Raw genomic sequence first — 19,921 nt, forward strand, 5'->3', positions numbered from 1 at the left:
AGGGACATTGTATTCAGTTAATTACAGTTCCATGAAATTATGTAGATGGAAAGAATACCAATACCATGTCTTAAAAGGGACTGCTACCTTATTTCATTGAGCTGTAATTAACAAAAAGGATTCAATGTCGCAGATTACATCACTGGTGGTCATATTCAAACTCCATTACTCTCAATAACTGTCAAACTAACTGAATGTGTGCAAAACTGAGTTTTTGGATATGTGCGAGATTGTGGGCAAAGATAAATCTTCATTGTGTTTTGGTGAAGTGCTCCAATTAAGTTATTCACCTTTTTACCTAGCACCTGAACCCTGACATATATCATGTACAACTCCCGCTCATAAAGAAAATAAAATGTCTCAACCACCAAGACCATTCGTTTCTTCAAAAGGTGAATTGCATTTGTTACACTTAAGGGTTTGGGTAAATTTGCTTTCAATTCAAAATGTTATTTCATTTTCAATCACTCAATTGATTAACACTGTAAGCTAGACAGGAAAACCTTCTGATTCCAAGTTTCCCAATTTTGAAGAAGAAGAAACATTTGGATTTGAAAGCAAACTGAACCCAACCCTGAATATATGAAGTCTACATATAAAATCAACTTTAGTGGGAAATTCAAAAGTTTTAATTTACATTGACAGAAAACTGCAGTTAGAAAAAAAAGCATTTTAATTTCACTTCTAAAATCATATTAAACTACATTCACACAGGATTAAAAAGAAGAAGAAAAAAAATCAAGATGTTGGCATTTCTACAGTGAATAGCTGGTGGCAGCTTCAGACGCCCAGAGGGTTCCAGTCAGTGAGAGTGGACTGACGGCCCAAACTGACAGCAGGTCCAACAGGCTCCGTCTATCTACACCCTCCGGTGTCGTTATCAAGCAGCAGGTCCAAGTGCCCAAAATAACTCTCCCTCTGCCTGAAACAAAATTAAGGACTCCCGCCCCTCAACCCAACACACACGTGCACATGCACACACACACACACACACACACACACGTGTGTACGTGATAGTAGAGACACACTCTCTCTCTCTCTCTCACACACACACACACGAAAACCAAGAAATAAACATTCTAATTTAAACAAAAAAGGTTAAATACAACGGGGAAAACACCTAAAATTAAAACGTGTGCCAGAGTTTCGCTCACAAGACCCAATTCGATAATTAAGCCTGGTGGCAAAAGAAAAATTATAATTTACAATAAACAAAACGAGAGATTCTTAACATAGTCTAGGTGGGTTTTATTTCCTTGTCCTTGATAGTAGAGGACTTGCAGCCTATGTACCAAGAAATCCTGTGGAAATGATCGAGGCCAATCTCATAAAGCCTAAGGGAGAAGCAGCAATGAGCCAGGACTCCGTTCTGACTGAGGAGCAGACAACCCTGGGAATAGCCATTTAAAACCTGACGCTTTTGTTTGCCGTTTTAAAATCATCAAATACAGTCGATGCCGAGTTCAGATTTGCAAAAGATGTACAGAACACAAAAGTTCTACACCCCAGAAGACAAAGAGTTGAGGCGGATCGCTGGAGATATGCTCTAGTCTAGTCTTACAGGTGGGGGGAGGCATGGCTGATATGAGGAAATATGAATTTGAACCGTGAATATGTTCTCAGGTGGGCTCCATCGACACTGTACCCCCCATCCCCCCCCCCCACGAGAAAGAAACACCCAATAACGTGAAGGGTAGAGATGTATACGTGAGGATAGACTGACGACGAGAGACACGGATAGTGATGGACCTCTTCATCTCCGGTGTCACAGTTCTATCCTCTGTGCACCCGTCTGCAACATTACCTTCAATTGATTTGTCTATATAGGATTTGATTCTGTTTTTTCTTTTTGTTTGTTTTTTTTCTCTTTTTTTGTAGAATAGCATTTGCACTTCCCTTTAAACTGTACAGTACAATACACTATAGTGCACAATATGATTTCTGAGCCCGTCTCTAATCCCTGGAGCTGAAGCCACACGGCACTGCGCCACACTCAAACACGGGGCTCCACGCTCAGACAGGGTCCCCCTACAGTCAAGCCATACTACACTGCAGCTGGCGGGCGAGCCGGGTGACCTGGACCGGTGCCCTGCACCTCAGTCCTGCCCCGGGTCCTTGGGGGGGCCTCCGTCCAGGTAGATCTTGAGGGCCTTCTCCTTGCGCGGGGAGTAGCTGACACGGTGGCCGGTCTTCAGCAGGCGGCTGCTCTCCTTCTTCATCAGCTCGTTCCGCTGGTTCTCCGACAGATCCATGGGCTCCTCGGTGCTGCTCCTGCAGACGCAAGACATCACTGATATTAAATAATCTTCATACATTTTATACATATGCAGATTCAATTCTATCGCCTATATTTATGTCTTTCTACCATTACCCTGCCCATTCCTGTACCTCCCCTCCCCCCATGCTGCTATGACGCCCAAATTTCCCCAAGGGGATCAATATAGGAATATCTTAATCTTATACCGTTTTGCTCTTATGTCATGCTCAGGTTGGGATTCCCTTCCACCCTGGGAAAGAAATGTTTTTTTTTTTTTTTTTTTTTTGGGAGCCTTTCTCAATCAATGTCGTTATTCTAGAGAGAATAATCTTATCAAAGATTATTTTTGAATAGTTATCTCAAATAGAATTTGTCTCGTTTAGAATAGTATTATTGAGAACCCTGTGCCTCTCGAGTTCTATAAAGGGAAAGGTCACTATTATCTCAAATAAAACACAAGAGGCAGAAATATAGCTTAGCAAGGGAGTCTGGTAAGAGGATGCCATCTCCATCTCGTTAGGATAAACAGAGTAAGCCTCGTCTGACGGAAGAATAGTCAAACAGAAAATGATGCCAAACTACTTTAACCTCTTAATGCATCCGTCTCTGACTCCATTGATGTTGAGATTTAAATCGAATGAAATCTTATTGCAAAAATTCACCATCAAATAGAATTCACATGTGTTATTTCTACAGTACTGTAGGGCTCAGTTTTGATTTATGAATATGAACAAGTCTCTCCTTAAACTGAACACCAGAGAGACAAGGCTCCTACATGATGATGTCATCGAGACAAATCCTGGAGCTGCTCCATACAGTGAATAATGAAACAACTCCTAAGACACTACACCAGTAACCATGGTGATTTCACTGAGATATGGGTACACTGACAAGTCAGTCAATAATTTGATTGTCAATGGACCAACTCCAAAAAGGAACAATAAATTCAAGGCTTGTTGCTTTGTTTTCCAACTTAAATGGTGACTGAACTGAACAGTAGCAGCAACCAACGTACCTGTAGAAGACCACCGCGCCATCGTCACAGATGTACAGAGGCCACACGTTGAGCGTCGACACCTTAGGATTCCAGTCCAAATCCTGATGGATCTCTAAGACGGAGATGTCACAAGGAAACGTCCCTCTCCCCTGCACAGGAGGACCAGGAGCGTGCTCAGTCAACAGTGACATGTGGTTCAACAGAAGGGGTGAGTGATGGCAGGTAGAAATGTGAGTTGTGCATCAAATAAAAGGAATTACATACCTTGGCAAACTCCAGGTTCTCAAGAGGAATACCACTTATTTCACAGAGCTAGAGAGAGAGAAGAATGGGTCAATTAATATCACAGCAGTGGGAGCAGTATACTGCTCTGCAGAAGCTAACCGCAGTAACTATGCAAAAAGTGAAAATGGCTTTTGTTTGACTATCCAGTGATCTTATAGTTACTGCAATTCTTTATACCCCTTTTCTCTCAAACAGTGAAATTGAACTCTGAAACTTTGTCACAAGATTAAACGGATATTGAGAAGTTAAATTTCACTTAACTACATTTTGGGGAAAAATTGTGTTACTGCGGTTAGCTTCTGCAGGGCAGTATATGTACATCAGCAGAGTTGTGATGCTTTTCACATACTGCATGTGAGCATTCTGGTGGTGTTAGCCCTGAACGATTAGGCAAAGTTAGCCCTGAAAGATAATTTCTAGGCAGATTGTCATATAACAGTCTCTCCCAGGTATTACCAATTGTCAAGTTGTCATCACTCTCACTCAGACACCACACGCTGTACAATAAATCCACACGCACCTTTTCCTTTAGTTCCTCCACGCTGCTGGTCTCCAGAACCACCTCCTGGAAGGGCTCCAGCTTCATTTTGCCTGGGCTCCAGCGCCGGGTCAGGACAGCCAGTTGAGACATGGACTTCATCTTCTCTGGTTCTAAAATGAGCAGTTAGGACACTGTGGGTTAGGCTGAGACTTCAGTCACTTACACATTATTAGGAATCCCTCTGTATCTCTGAGCAAGACCCCGCCCTGTAGTGCGACAAACTGTCTTTGATGTCGTGCTGTGATTGGCTGAGACACTCTCCAAACTCTGGTCTCCCTCGCTCTCTCTCTCTAGTGGAGACCAGAGTTGGAGAGCCTGTAATGTTGTGCTGTGATCAGAGCATGTGAGCGGAGCGGAGCGCCGGAGAAATCCGCTCTTCGCTCTAGACGTCTGGTTCCGCTCTCATTCGCTCATGTTGGCCCGCCCGCCCAAGTCGCTCTCCGCTCACCTTCATTTACGAATCAGGCGCTCCCCGCTCCACAGCTCGCTCAGCAGATTTTTTTTAGCATGATGTAAATTAGCTTGCTTTGACCAAACTACAAGTCTACACCCCCTGGGCCCCTTAACAATTGTTTGTATTGAGCCGTATTGTATTGTACCCATTCTGCAATCTGTTAAATAACGTTTATCCATTCAACTAGCTGTACTAAGCTATGGTAGCTAGCCTAGCCGCAATGCTATGGCCGATCCCATTCACGTTAGCATGTAAGCTAACAACAGCGTTAACTCTCGCTTTTTGAGAGACAAACTCTCCGCTCTTGGTGGTACATTGTGTTGATGTTGGTTTCGTTTCATCAATAAACGAGGCAGAACACAGTGAATGTATCCTTTTTTTTATTAGACTTTGTTTGTTTCTCACTGAAAATAAATGTTGCGTTCGCCCGAGGTGATTTAAAGATGGCGGATTCTACTTTGGACTTAGCAGAATGTGTAGTGACGGTTCACCCTTCTCATTGGTTGAAAATGGCCTTCATGTTTGTACATCGCCACCTGTTGCTTTGGCATTGTCCTACATGTATATTACATCAGTTTCTGTGTGATCGTGTGCACTGAGCGGTTCGGAGCGGAGGAGAGCTCTCGCTCCAGAGTCGCTCGGACCCATTTTAAAACCCACTCCACGCTCACTTCAAAATCCACCGCTCCGCTCCTGCGCCGCTCCGCTCACATGCTCTGGCTGCGATTGGCTAAGACACTCTCCAACACTGGTCTCCCTCTAGTGGACAGTGTGTCAAAGTGTCCTGGAGCAAGAAACTTGACCCCTAACTGCTCTCAATGAGCAGGTTGGCACCTTGCATGGTTGCCTTCGCCTCCAGTGTGTGTGTGAATGTGGGAGTGAATGGGTGAATGTGAGGCATAAGTTGTAAAGCGCTATAAAAGCGCTATGTAAATGCAGTCCGTTTACACTACAGGCAGGGTCTTGTCCAGGGATGCAGTGGGATTCAGAATAATAATGCATCCCCATTCAACTTATCTTAGTCGTTTTCCAATCTGTGTTGAAGTATGTTCATAGAAAGTAAAGTGGTTAAATACCATATTGGCCGGACTAAGTTTCTTTGCTAAAAATGAGACCTGCAAAGGTGCTGTTTTAGATTTGTGGACTAGAGATTGAGGGATGTTATGGGAAAGAGGTTTGAAATATAACCTATAGTTCTATTATTCTATTCTATTATTATTTGAGATGGTTAGATAATGTTAGAAAGACAAGTAGCCTAGGCTATAATGAACTTTTATTGAATTTAAATAACTCATTCATTTATGGTTTCAATAGCATTTCTTTTATAATAATAATTTAAAAAAATTATATAATTTATTTATTATATAATTTGCTTATAAAAACAAGGGAGAAAAAAATCTTCAAAGGGGGGGAATTGTCATTTATTGGGGTAAACACGATAATACCTTCTTTCATCAGACCACTATTTTACACAATCCATGAGCCCCTTTCACATGCCATGGCTTTGTTGGTCAAATTGAAGGAAGGTTTCCTTTAACTCAACAGCTTTTCCTCTTTAGGTTGGGTGATGTTTAGTTTAGTTTAGTACACAACATCAGCACTGAGTCTGTTGTTCCTGCTGCATGGTTTCATTCTCACACCACTTGTACAGGTTATTGCATGGAAACGGGAAAACATCTACAACAGAATGGGATCCTAGCCGCACCATAACAAAACATAAAAAGGTGAACTTTGATAACATATTTATCAACCACTTCAACAGTAATCTGTCTGAAGTAGGGCTGCACAATTTGCTTGCTAACATTAGATGCTGATAGGAAGGAGCCGTCTGCCAACAAAGATGTTGTTTCAACAAATATAATCACAAAATGGATTACCATTCAAACATTATTCAAGACATAGTACTTACGCCTAACCTTTGCGATTAGATTAATCATGCAGCACTAGTGTGAAGTAGCGGAAAGGGGATGAATGGGCGAAACAATCAAGAACACAGAAATTCTCCTTTAAAGATATGATGTCACTTAAAAAGAACCAGGGAATGAATGTTACCGTTGAGGACCTCCAGGAACACCTCCCAGTTGGAGGAGATGTTGATGTCTTCCTCATAGACGTGGTAGTCCAGGAAGACTGTACCTGGATTCTTCCATGTTTTCTTCCTGAGACGGAACCTAACACACACACACACACACACACACACACACACACACACACACACACACACACACACACAGACAGACAAGATATTACCTACCTGGGTTCCATCCTAGAGGCAAATCTTTCCTGTGACAAAATGGCATCCAATGTACTCGATTCTTGTACCGGATCTCCTCACTGGTAAACAAGAATACCCTGAAGACTCTGGCAGGAGCACTCATTCAAGGGTACTACGACTATGCTTGCACCTCATGGTACCAAAGCACCTCAAAGGCGCTAAAAACTAAATTACAAACATCTCAAAACAAACTGGTCAGACTACTGCTTGACCTTACTCCTAGAACCCACCTCACCCCTGCCCACTTTGACAACCTAGGATGGCTTAGAGTAGACGACAGAGTACAGCAACTTGCAATGGGCCTGGTCTACAAGATACACTACACGACCAAGGTACCCATGTACATGTCAAAATACTTCCCAAAGGTCAGTGAATACCACGATCACAACACCAGAGGGAGCTCCACAAATCATGTTAAACCCAGATTCGGCTCAAACAAGGGACTAAACACGTATCGCAATTATGCCACATCAATGTGGAACGCCCTACCCAAAGCTGTAAAGTAATGTGAATCACTACCCACTTTCAAAAACACTCAAAAAACACCTACGGGAGACTGCAATTCGAAACTGGCCCCTGTAAATGTCCTAACACAACCCCCTCCAATGTACAGTAAATTACCAAGTATGGTCTTGTCAATATTCCAATGTACAGTTTTGCTTGTACAGTGGTACAGTGTCCCCCACCCACCCCTCCTACACAGGGACCTTAGCAATAAGAATTCAGCACAGGGACAGTCTATAGATTTGTGACTCATAGCTTCAAAAAGGTCCCTTTCTATGACTCAGAATTAATCACAAAGAACAGGAGCTGTAAATGGCAAAATGCACATTTATCCTTATTTTAGACAGTGTGGCAAGTCATTAATTCCGAGAAGGCGCTCATGTTGTATTTCATGGACCGTGAACATGAGACCTATACTGTAACTGTGGCCATTATATGGTTTCATAATTTATATGTTATTTGAGTTTGTAAGTCTAGTGTAATATTTGAGAATGTATTTATGTTGCATTTCTTATTGTCTCTTATTTAATTAGCTACCATTTATAGTATATTCATTTTGACGTCTGGTTATATATGGTGTCCCGTTAGGCTGCTGTCGCGTTTTACCTTTGGGACTGATTACGACACCTGCGAGCAAGCGGCAGGGATGGTCGGAGACGAGATGTACAGGCTCTCCTAATTCTAAGAGTGTACCACTATCAAGAGTGTACCACTATCAAGACTGTTGCCAAGAACAGAAGAATAAGACCCCTTTTATGTAGCATGCAGCCAACGAGGTATTTAATGTTTGTTTGTATTTTGCTTTGCTGACGTGTTTTCATACAGTGTATATTATTGTTTGTGTTGACCTGACGCGACTTATGTTTTCTGTTTTAAGTTTTCACGGTGGATTGGAGGTGGATTGGAGGACCAAGCCTTTAATAAACCCGTAGAAGGAAACCACTTGTGTCTGCTGTGGGAGGAGTTACATATACAATTATGTATCTTGCATTTCAAATCTGAATTGCGCCATTATGTTTTGAGAAAAATCCCTTTTAAAACATTTGAAAGGTTATGTCATACTTGGCCCGAAAAGCTCCAACAACAGAGCATTAAGTTTCCCATTGAGAAATAAGACATTTGCGTGTATGATCGATGATGTAGTTCCCTATTGTGAATAAGTTGTAAGGCGTTGATTAGTGACTGATGTGTCGCATGTAGGGATGGGTACCTTTCACATTTGAACCGATACCGGTACCGGTACCTGTGAATCGATACCGGTACCCAACGGTACCTTTTTTCGGTACTTTAGTCTCAAGAAATTTAATTTACCTACCTCAGTCGTAAAAAAAAAAATCCAAACTTCAAATAACTACAATTTCGACAGTTTTCGGCTTGTCATTGCTCCGACTGCTTTGTTGTTGAATCAAGTAAAATCCTAGGTAAGCATATATTGTGCGTGTGAACGTTGACATAAAAAAAAAATAAAATAAAAATCGGTATCTCACTTGATTCGATACTCTGTAGTACAGACGTGTTTCGGTTCGGTGCCTCAAAAGTACCGAATTCGGTACCCATCCCTAGTCGCATGTATCAAAAGTGCATATGAATCACTGATTAGTGACCGATATGTTTGAGAGTATGGAAGTGTGAGCCATGATTTATATTGATAAAAAAAAAGAAGGAAGTGTGAGCCATGGGTCTCACCTGTTGATGCCGAGGTCAAGCTTGCACTGGTCTCTCAGCTGAGGGAGCAGCTCCTCCTTGGACTGTCTGACAGTCATGCCCTTGGCGAACACCGTGTCCACTAGGAACTTACAGGGCTGGGAAACAAAAGAGCAGCACCCACTTTATACATTTCACTCGCATACAGGCTTTTAAAAAGGAACACACCCACATTATGGGAAATGCGAGTCAGACAAGATGATAAGATACCAATTTCCTCTCTGGATCAGCTAGCCTAGTTTAAACCCCCGGGAGGGGTGTTTTTGGCCAAGAGCTAGGCTAGCTGATCCGTATCTGCTAGGGGTGTAACGGTATGTGTATCCCTCCCACGACTTCATGGTAGGGCTGGGCGATATAAGGATAATTATCGCGATATATTTTAATAATCGATATAAAAAAAAAAAAAAAAAAAAGTGACCTGCAACAGGGCAGTTTTAAAACCAGACAGTGGACAGACTTGTCTTTCTTATCTGTATGTCATATATGTTATGATGAATTGAAAATGGGGGACCCTGATGTAAACAAGACGCAAGTCTTTCTCTGGTCTGCATCCCCTTAACAATTGTGTGTATTGAGCTGTACTGTATTGTACCCATTCTGCAATCTGTTAATACAATTTTCAATCAATCAATCAAAACCTATAGCTTCGGAAATACCGGATCCGTCACCTGTCATCTCTCTCTGAAAGGAGAGAGCATTATGGATCAGCGGCATATATATATCGGTATACTGCGCGCTGCGATTGGTTCTTGACAAGCGCGCAGCCAGTCGTTTGACAAAGCCACTTTGCTGGAACGATTTATTTCGCACTATACAGTACGTATACGCATAAGTACAAGTATACGTCTTTATTTGTCATCATATTAACACACACACATGCGATGAGCGACCCACAGGAACACACACACATGCACTGAGTCGCAAGTTTGAATATATCAGACAGGGATCAGATGGCGAAACTCGGCTGTTTTACACCCGCCTTATAAGGAGATGGTGGGCGTGTCTATATGCCTCAAACTCGCTTTTGAGTTAAGAATGAGTGGGATTCAGCATGCAAATCTCCTGGGTACGCACAGATTTCGACGTTAACACTTTGAGTGCCAGAGACGTCATAGCTAGTTTTATCAGCCCAATGCCTGAGTGCCGACGACATGTATTAGAGTTTATCGTTTTTTTATTATTATTCGCTTTTCAGGAACTAGAAACCAATGCCCCTCTTGCTACCACAATTTTGAACCTCTAGAGATGCACTTTCGCTCGAATCCGCTAGGTGGCAGTCTCTCCCTATGTTTGTAACACATGTATAATGTTACCAACCTTACCTGCATTATTCTAAAGAGAATAGATCACTGCTATGATTGGTCGATAGATAGTAAAGGTCACGGCCTGCCCACCTGGTATTTAACCTGGTCACACGCAGCGAGACCTCAGAGCGTCTTCGGATATTTGTGAATACAGTTATTATTGAGAGAGAGAGATAGATAGAGAGATTAGCGTTTTGATTTGATTTTGACCGTTGAGCATTGATAGTATTTCCTAGTATTTCATTAGTAGTAGTGGTAATATATATTTTTTTATTTGTAATACTTGTATTTTTTTGTAGTTGAAGGTAATAGTAGTTGCAGTACTTTTAGCTATAGTACAGCACTTTTAGAAAGTGCTTAGTCGTGTTAGATAGTAACACTAGTTGTTACTAGTTGTTTCATAGCATTTTATAGTCATAGTTTCAGAGTAGGTATTCACTATGAAACGGATCCGAAAGACCAAAGGCAAAGCTGGTTCAAAGCCAGATAAGTATCAGACCATACTCCCGTTCGTCCAAGCCCCGGGAACTCCGGTAGCTGGGCCGAGCCATGAGCCTCCACCAGCGCAGAGTGCGGGGCCTAGCAGTCCTCCGCCTCCGGCTAGGGCCATGAGGAAGAGGATCGCCAAAACCCAGCACCCAGCTTGGATGATTCCGACGTTGTGGAGGAGGAGGAGGAGTGGATTCCAGGTAAGATTATAATTTCAATTCAATAAATGTTTCCACGTGTGTTTAGTCTGAACGCATTACAGCGATGTATCATGCGTTTCAAGCTAGATTGTATATTGAATGTCTCGTTATTTGCTATTGTATATTAGAGCTGAACAGTACAGTACTCCACAGAGCTGAACAGTACTGTACTCCACAGAGCTGAACAGTACAGTACTCCACAGAGCTGAACAGTACAGTACTCCACAGAGCTGAACAGTACAGTACTCCACAGAGCTGAACAGTACAGTACTCCACAGAGCTGAACAGTACAGTACTCTACAGAGCTGAACAGTACAGTACTCCACAGAGCTGAACAGTACAGTACTCCACAGAGCTGAACAGTACAGTACTCCACAGAGCTGAACAGTACAGTACTCTACAGAGCTGAACAGTACAGTACTCCACAGAGCTGAACAGTACAGTACTCCACAGAGCTGAACAGTACAGTACTCCACAGAGCTGAACAGTACAGTACTCTACAGAGCTGAACAGTACAGTACTCCACAGAGCTGAACAGTACAGTACTCCACAGAGCTGAACAGTACAGTACTCTACAGAGCTGAACAGTACAGTACTCCACAGAGCTGAACAGTACAGTACTCCAGAGAGCTGAACAGTACAGTACTCCACAGAGCTGAACAGTACAGTACTCTACAGAGCTGAACAGTACAGTACTCCACAGAGCTGAACAGTACAGTACTCCACGGAGCTGAACAGTACAGTACTCCACGGAGCTGAACAGTACAGTACTCCACAGAGCTGAACAGTACTCCACAGAGCTGAACAGTACAGTACTCCACAGAGCTGAACAGTACAGTACTCCACAGAGCTGAACAGTACTGTACTCCACAGAGCTGAACAGTACTGTACTCCACAGAGCTGAACAGTACAGTACTCCACAGAGCTGAACAGTACTGTACTCCACAGAGCTGAACAGTACTGTACTCCACAGAGCTGAACAGTACAGTACTCCACAGAGCTGAACAGTACTGTACTCTACAGAGCTGAACAGTACAGTACTCCACAGAGCTGAACAGTACAGTACTCCACAGAGCTGAACAGTACAGTACTCCACAGAGCTGAACAGTACAGTACTCCAGAGCTGAACAGTACAGTACTCCACAGAGCTGAACAGTACAGTACTCCACAGAGCTGAACAGTACTGTACTCCAGAGCTGAACAGTACAGTACTCCACGGAGCTGAACAGTACTGTACTCCAGAGCTGAACAGTACTGTACTCCAGAGCTGAACAGTACAGTACTCCACAGAGCTGAACAGTACAGTACTCCAGAGCTGAACAGTACAGTACTCCACAGAGCTGAACAGTACTGTACTCCAGAGCTGAACAGTACAGTACTCCACAGAGCTGAACAGTACTGTACTCCAGAGCTGAACAGTACTGTACTCCAGAGCTGAACAGTACTGTACTCCACAGAGCTGAACAGTACAGTACTCCACAGAGCTGAACAGTACAGTACTCCACAGAGCTGAACAGTACTGTACTCCAGAGCTGAACAGTACTCCACAGAGCTGAACAGTACAGTACTCCACAGAGCTGAACAGTACAGTACTCCACAGAGCTGAACAGTACAGTACTCCACAGAGCTGAACAGTACTGTACTCCAGAGCTGAACAGTACTCCACAGAGCTGAACAGTACAGTACTCCACAGAGCTGAACAGTACAGTACTCCAGAGCTGAACAGTACTCCACAGAGCTGAACAGTACAGTACTCCAGAGCTGAACAGTACAGTACTCCACAGAGCTGAACAGTACAGTACTCCACAGAGCTGAACAGTACAGTACTCTACAGAGCTGAACAGTACAGTACTCTACAGAGCTAAACAGTACAGTACTCCACGGAGCTGAACAGTACAGTACTCTACAGAGCTGAACAGTACAGTACTCTACAGAGCTGAACAGTACAGTACTCCACAGAGCTGAACAGTACAGTACTCCACAGAGCTGAACAGTACAGTACTCCACAGAACTGAACAGTACAGTACTCCAGAGCTGAACAGTACAGTACTCCACAGAGCTGAACAGTACTCCAGAGCTGAACAGTACAGTACTCCACAGAGCTGAACAGTACAGTACTCTACAGAGCTGAACAGTACAGTACTCCACAGAGCTGAACAGTACAGTACTCCACAGAACTGAACAGTACAGTACTCCAGAGCTGAACAGTACAGTACTCCACAGAGCTGAACAGTACAGTACTCCACAGAGCTGAACAGTACAGTACTCCACGGAGCTGAACAGTACTGTACTCCAGAGCTGAACAGTACAGTACTCCACAGAGCTGAACAGTACAGTACTCTACAGAGCTGAACAGTACAGTACTCTACAGAGCTGAACAGTACAGTACTCCAGAGCTGAACAGTACAGTACTCCAGAGCTGAACAGTACAGTACTCCAGAGCTGAACAGTACTGTACTCCACAGAGCTGAACAGTACAGTACTCTACAGAGCTGAACAGTACAGTACTCCACAGAGCTGAACTGTACAGTACTCTACAGAGCTGAACAGTACAGTACTCCAGAGCTGAACAGTACTGTACTCCAGAGCTGAACAGTACTGTACTCCACAGAGCTGAACAGTACAGTACTCCAGAGCTGAACAGTACTGTACTCCAGAGCTGAACAGTACAGTACTCCACAGAGCTGAACAGTACAGTACTCCAGAGCTGAACAGTACTGTACTCCACAGAGCTGAACAGTACAGTACTCCAGAGCTGAACAGTACTCCAGAGCTGAACAGTACTGTACTCCAGAGCTGAACAGTACTGTACTCCAGAGCTGAACAGTACTGTACTCCAGAGCTGAACAGTACTGTACTCCACAGAGCTGAACAGTACAGTACTCCACAGAGCTGAACAGTACAGTACTCCACAGAGCTGAACAGTACTGTACTCCACAGAGCTGAACAGTACAGTACTCCACAGAGCTGAACAGTACTGTACTCCACAGAGCTGAACAGTACAGTACTCCACAGAGCTGAACAGTACTGTACTCCACAGAGCTGAGCAGTACAGTACTCCACAGAGCTGAACAGTACAGTACTCCACAGAGCTGAACAGTACTATACTCCACAGAGCTGAACAGTACAGTACTCCACAGAGCTGAACAGTACAGTACTCCACAGAGCTGAACAGTACAGTACTCCACAGAGCTGAACAGTACAGTACTCCACAGAGCTGAACAGTACAGTACTCCACAGAGCTGAACAGTACAATACTCCACGGAGCTGAACAGTACAGTACTCCACAGAGCTGAACAGTACAGTACTCCACAGGGCTGAACAGTACTGTACTCCACAGGGCTGAACAGTACTCTACAGAGCTGAACAGTACTGTACTCCAGAGCTGAACAGTACAGTACTCCAGAGCTGAACAGTACAATACTCTACAGAGCTGAACAGTACAGTACTCCACAGGGCTGAACAGAACAGTACTCTACAGAGCTGAACAGTACTGTACTCCAGAGCTGAACAGTACAGTACTCCAGAGCTGAACAGTACAATACTCTACAGAGCTGAACAGTACAGTACTCCAGAGCTGAACAGTACAGTACTCCACAGGGCTGAACAGTACTGTACTCCAGAGCTGAACAGTACAGTACTCCAGAGCTGAACAGTACAATAATCTACAGGGCTGAACAGTACTGTACTCCAGAGCTGAACAGTACAGTACTCCAGAGCTGAACAGTACAATACTCCACAGAGCTGAACAGTACTCCAGAGCTGAACAGTACAGTACTCCAGAGCTGAACAGTACAGTACTCCAGAGCTGAACAGTACAGTACTCCACAGAGCTGAACAGTACTGTACTCCAGAGCTGAACAGTACAGTACTCCACAGAGCTGAACAGTACTGTACTCCAGAGCTGAACAGTACTGTACTCCAGAGCTGAACAGTACTGTACTCCACAGAGCTGAACAGTACTGTACTCCAGAGCTGAACAGTACAGTACTCCATGGAGCTGAACAGTACAGTACTCCACAGAGCTGAACAGTACAGTACTCCACAGAACTGAACAGTACAGTACTCCACAGAGCTGAACAGTACAGTACTCCAGAGCTGAACAGTACAGTACTCCACAGAGCTGAACAGTACAGTACTCCAGAGCTGAACAGTACAGTACTCCACAGAGCTGAACAGTACTGTACTCCAGAGCTGAACAGTACAGTACTCCACAGAGCTGAACAGTACTGTACTCCACAGAGCTGAACAGTACAGTACTCCACAGAGCTGAACAGTACAGTACTCCACATAGATGAACAGTACAGTACTCCAGAGCTGAACAGTACTGTACTCCACAGAGCTGAACAGTACAGTACTCCAGAGCTGAACAGTACAGTACTCCACAGAGCTGAACAGTACTGTACTCCACAGAGCTGAACAGTACAGTACTCCAGAGCTGAACAGTACAGTACTCCACAGAGCTGAACAGTACTGTACTCCAGAGCTGAACAGTACAGTACTCCACAGAGCTGAACAGTACAGTACTCCACAGAACTGAACAGTACAGTACTCCACAGAGCTGAACAGTACAGTACTCCAGAGCTGAACAGTACAGTACTCCACAGAGCTGAACAGTACAGTACTCCAGAGCTGAACAGTACAGTACTCCAAAGAGCTGAACAGTACAGTACTCCACAGAGCTGAACAGTACAGTACTCCACAGAACTGAACAGTACAGGTACTCCACAGAGCTGAACAGTACAGTACTCCAGAGCTGAACAGTACAGTACTCCAGAGCTGAACAGTACAGTACTCCACAGAACTGAACAGTACAGTACTCCACAGAACTGAACAGTACTCCACAGAACTGAACAGTACAGTACTCCACAGAACTGAACAGTACAGTACTCCACAGAGCTGAACAGTACAGTACTCCACAGAGCTGAACAGTACAGTACTCCACAGAACTGAACAGTACAGTACTCCACAGAGCTGAACAGTACTGTACTCCACAGAGCTGAACAGTACAGTACTCCACGGAGCTGAACAGTACAGTACTCCACAGAGCTGAACAGTACTCCAGAGCTGAACAGTACAGTACTCCACAGAGCTGAACAGTACAGTACTCCACGGAGCTGAACAGTACAGTACTCCACAGAGCTGAACAGTACTCCAGAGCTGAACAGTACAGTACTCCACAGAGCGGAACAGTACTGTACTCCACAGAGCTGAACAGTACAGTACTCCAGAGCTGAACAGTACAGTACTCCACAGAGCTGAACAGTACTCCACATCCTACTTTCACGCACTTTTACTTGAACAGTGCTCCGCCTTTGACCAACTTGTTCTCTGTTGTGGCTGGAGACAGAGAGTATGACGGCTGAACCAGGTAAAAAGCTGCTCTGCCTGAATGGAGCGCTGGTGAAAAAGACCAGTTAACTCAAACGTGAATGTGGAGTGAGTCCACATTCAGCTCGGGACTGAATAATAATCAACTATTTAGACACATTCCCCACTTTCTTCAGTGATAAATTATGACATAAGAACATTCACTTTAGACACTTTTGCATTTTGTACATTTTAGTTTTGTATATTGTATATTCTGTATAGTGTGGTCTTTATTCTTTTACTGTATGAAGCACAATTTCAGGAGGGTCATACAGAACCAAGCATTTTACTATAATGTACATGTACCTTATATGTGATAAATAAAACAAACTTGAACTTGATAACACAATCCTGAGACATATCCACATACTTGCCTGAATTCTGGTTTCCTCTCACAATCCAAGTGAATAAATCCTGTTTACAGTGTAGTTTGCGGAGAAACAGACACAGAAATGCACTTGACTTTGGCTGGTAAAGTTCTTACCTCTTGGTCGTTCACTAGTAGCTGGTACACTTTCACTCTGTATTCACCCTTCTTCAGAGCTCTTCCCAGGCGAATAGTTATCTATTGAAAGGAATAAAATGACCATTACTGCCAACAAAGTAATATACACAAACATACAATTTAACACCCCATGAACACCATCTGTATTTGTGTTGTACGGACCTTGTTATCATCCGAGAAGGAGGACAGGGTTTCAGTGAGCCGCACGCTCTCAAACTCCTGGTTGTTCGCGTAGACCCGGAAGACCTTGAACTGAGTGGATGCCACTCCGACGAAGGGCTCCAGGTTCTGTTTGAATGCTGCCAGAGTTATTCTTTTATCCACGTGGATCTGCAAGCCTGTCGCATGGCACAAACAAACAACCATCATTAGGCATCTTTTCAAATAGTTTCACATTTGATTTGTTCACATTATCACCTGCCTGTGAGAACCAAGTCAGAGCAGATGTCATGCTCTAGGCCAAGCTTGTGTTCACTAGGTGTTTTCTTTTAGATGCAAAGAGGCATCTCTACGATTGCCAACCACGCACTCATTCACTAACTCAATGAGCCGTGCTGCCCCCTAGTGGCGGCTGAGAAAATGCTATGAATCCTTATTTCTGGTATAAAAGCACTAGCAGAGTGCTGGGAGGAAGTGTATGCAGAAGAAAAGCAACATTGATGTGAGCAGCACCTTTCTCAAAGGTTAAAGGAACACTCCAACATTATGGGAAATTCGCTTACCGTCTTCTCCAGAGTCGGATTTATTTTATTTGTTTTTTGTTTTTCCTCGAAAGTCAATTGAAGGGGACCATCATTTTCAATGATGCCGATAGATGGATACCAATTTCCTCTCTGTGCGTTCACGACAAATTAATGGAAGCTGACTGGGAGAGGTGTTTTTGGCAGCTAGGCTAGTGGTCCGTATCCACTTCCATTCATTTGTGCAAAGCTGGGCTAGCTTGTAGCCGGGTAGCTTTCTACTGAAAGGCACAGAGAGGAAATTGGTATCCTTCTTCTGACTCTACAGAGGACGTAAGCGCATTTCCCATAATTTTGGCATGTTCCTTTAAGACATTTTCACATAGGGTCACATGCATACATGTTTTTACTGCTACAACCCAGCCACTGTGGAAATTGCTAAAACTTTTTTTATGTGCACAATATTTTGATAGACAAAAAACAAAACAATTAACTCCAAGTTGACTTAATTGTTGGTTAATTGTCCTTTTAACACATTGTGCGCCAAAAACGAGTATACTCGTTATTGCCCGCCATGCGTTGTGCGCCAGAAACGAGTTCACTAATTTTTGGGATCAATATTTCATTTTTTAGCCATGGCATTCATAATTCATCCAGCCTCCCTCCGCTGCTGCAGCTGGACCCTGTTCTGATTTGCAACGCCTCAATACCACTGCCTGGTGGATGTCGGGCGAGTTACACTCCAAGCCAAACCGGAAATGGCGCTCGGTGCATCTGGGAGAATCCATGTGTCAGGGCCTATAACTCGCGTTTTAGGAATTACTGCAGAAAACCTTAAAAACATACTTATATTCACGACGGTATTAACACGACAAAGTATGAATGAAAAAATATAACGTTCCCACATCCGGAACGATAGATACCCGATGTTGAATGGGCCATAGTAATGTCGATATAGCTATAATATTTAAAAAGTTATAGCCCTGCAAAGAAGGTAAACATCTCCATAGGGTTACAGCACTGGCAGACTGGGCCCAAGGATGGGTACAATGCATGGCGGACAATGTGTTAATTGACCCATCTCAAACTCCGCCCCCTCTTTTTGTGATCCTACTATGACGTCTTTCATCAGAGGAAAATAAGACACTCCTACATGTCTGCGTCTCCCCGGACGGGTCGTCCTGCGCCGAGGCCTCCGCCCTGAAGAACATGTGGGGAGCCTGCGTCTTGGTCTTCCCGTTCTCCTCGTACTCGCTGTCCGTGCCGGAGTCCTCCTCAGCGGTGTCCCAGGTCTCCTTCTTGCCCTCGTGGGCCTTGGAGCGCCGGCTGCTGGTGATGCTGTGGGAGTCCAGGCCGTTGGCCAGCTGGATGGGCGCGCTGTCTGCGTTGCACAAAGTGTCACTGCTGTGGCTGGAGCTCAGGATGTCGCTGTCCACCGAGCTGGTGCTACGGTCGTTGTTCACCTCAGAGTCCGAGCGCTCCTCGCAGGCCAAGTGATTCTCGGGGTCCGACAAGGGCCCCGCGCCGTCCCCGGCTGCCTGGATCCGGTTCTCCAGCTCTCTGTTGTCTGCGGCGGCCTCCTGGGTGGGAGACTCGATGAGCTCAAAGTCACTGGCGTCCGAGCTCTTCTGGCTGTCGCTGGTGCTCAAGCCCTGCTGCTGCTGCTGCTGGAGAGACAGGCTCTTCAGCTTCTCCGTGCTCTCCTGCAGGATAGCCTCCACAGACTTCCTGTTGCCCTTTGACCCGTCAGAAGATGCTTCAGAGTCGCCGGCAGCTTTTTGGCAAATAGTTCTGTTGGCCAGGGCGCCAGGGGAATGCTCGGGCAGCAAGACCGAAAGTCGGATCGTGTTCCCATGGCGATCCAGCAGTTTCCACAGGTGAGAGTCTGTGAAAGTGACCTGGTTATCCGATGATTCAGAGCTCTCTATGAAAACCTGAGGACGCCAAAACAACAAAACCACAGATTACAATGCTATCGTGAAACTACAGGATCTACGCATGGAAACGTGGCGTTCAAGCTATAGTAAATAAGTAGTGAGCACTCCATCCAGGCACCTTGTTGCTCCTGAAGAAGCCCTCAGCTTTCAGCGTCTTGTTCGGGACGTAGAGAAGCCGAAGGTCATTATAGCAGCGCTCCAGGACCACTCGCATGCTTTCTGAGGGCAGCTCTGTAGCCTGATTTATGAAAAGAAAATTCATTAATACACAATCTTTCATGCACTGTTAAAAACATGAAATAAACACAAAAAAGTGCAACAAAAGTGCAACTAGGGCTAAAAACCCAATGAAATAAAATAATAATAAATAATATGCTTCTTAGCAGATGTCTTAGCTTAACATAACAGACCTAAGTTTG

At 44.3% G+C, this 19,921-nt stretch overlaps 1 protein-coding gene across 3 annotated transcripts in view; it reads right to left on the bottom strand.

The window, feature by feature from the left end:
• Positions 1-655: 655 nt before the first annotated feature.
• The window catches only part of usp47 (ubiquitin specific peptidase 47), a 130,623-nt gene continuing 111,357 nt past the window's right edge, over positions 656-19,921 (bottom strand). For all 3 annotated transcript variants that reach the window (XM_084337612.1, XM_084337611.1, XM_084337613.1), the window contains 10 exons: positions 19,621-19,740; positions 18,719-19,499; positions 17,048-17,223; positions 16,865-16,945; positions 9,000-9,115; positions 6,587-6,705; positions 4,060-4,190; positions 3,519-3,566; positions 3,273-3,403; positions 656-2,271 (listed from right to left, as the gene is read on the bottom strand). In XM_084337612.1, coding sequence (XP_084193738.1) covers positions 2,097-2,271; positions 3,273-3,403; positions 3,519-3,566; positions 4,060-4,190; positions 6,587-6,705; positions 9,000-9,115; positions 16,865-16,945; positions 17,048-17,223; positions 18,719-19,499; positions 19,621-19,740 — 1,878 coding nt within the window. In that variant the 3' untranslated portion in view covers positions 656-2,096. The remainder of the gene's footprint in view (positions 2,272-3,272; positions 3,404-3,518; positions 3,567-4,059; positions 4,191-6,586; positions 6,706-8,999; positions 9,116-16,864; positions 16,946-17,047; positions 17,224-18,718; positions 19,500-19,620; positions 19,741-19,921) is intronic.

Source organism: Notolepis coatsorum (assembly GCF_963971535.1).
Source record: "Notolepis coatsorum genome assembly, chromosome: 20".
Classification (NCBI taxonomy): Eukaryota; Metazoa; Chordata; class Actinopteri; order Aulopiformes; family Paralepididae; genus Notolepis; species Notolepis coatsorum.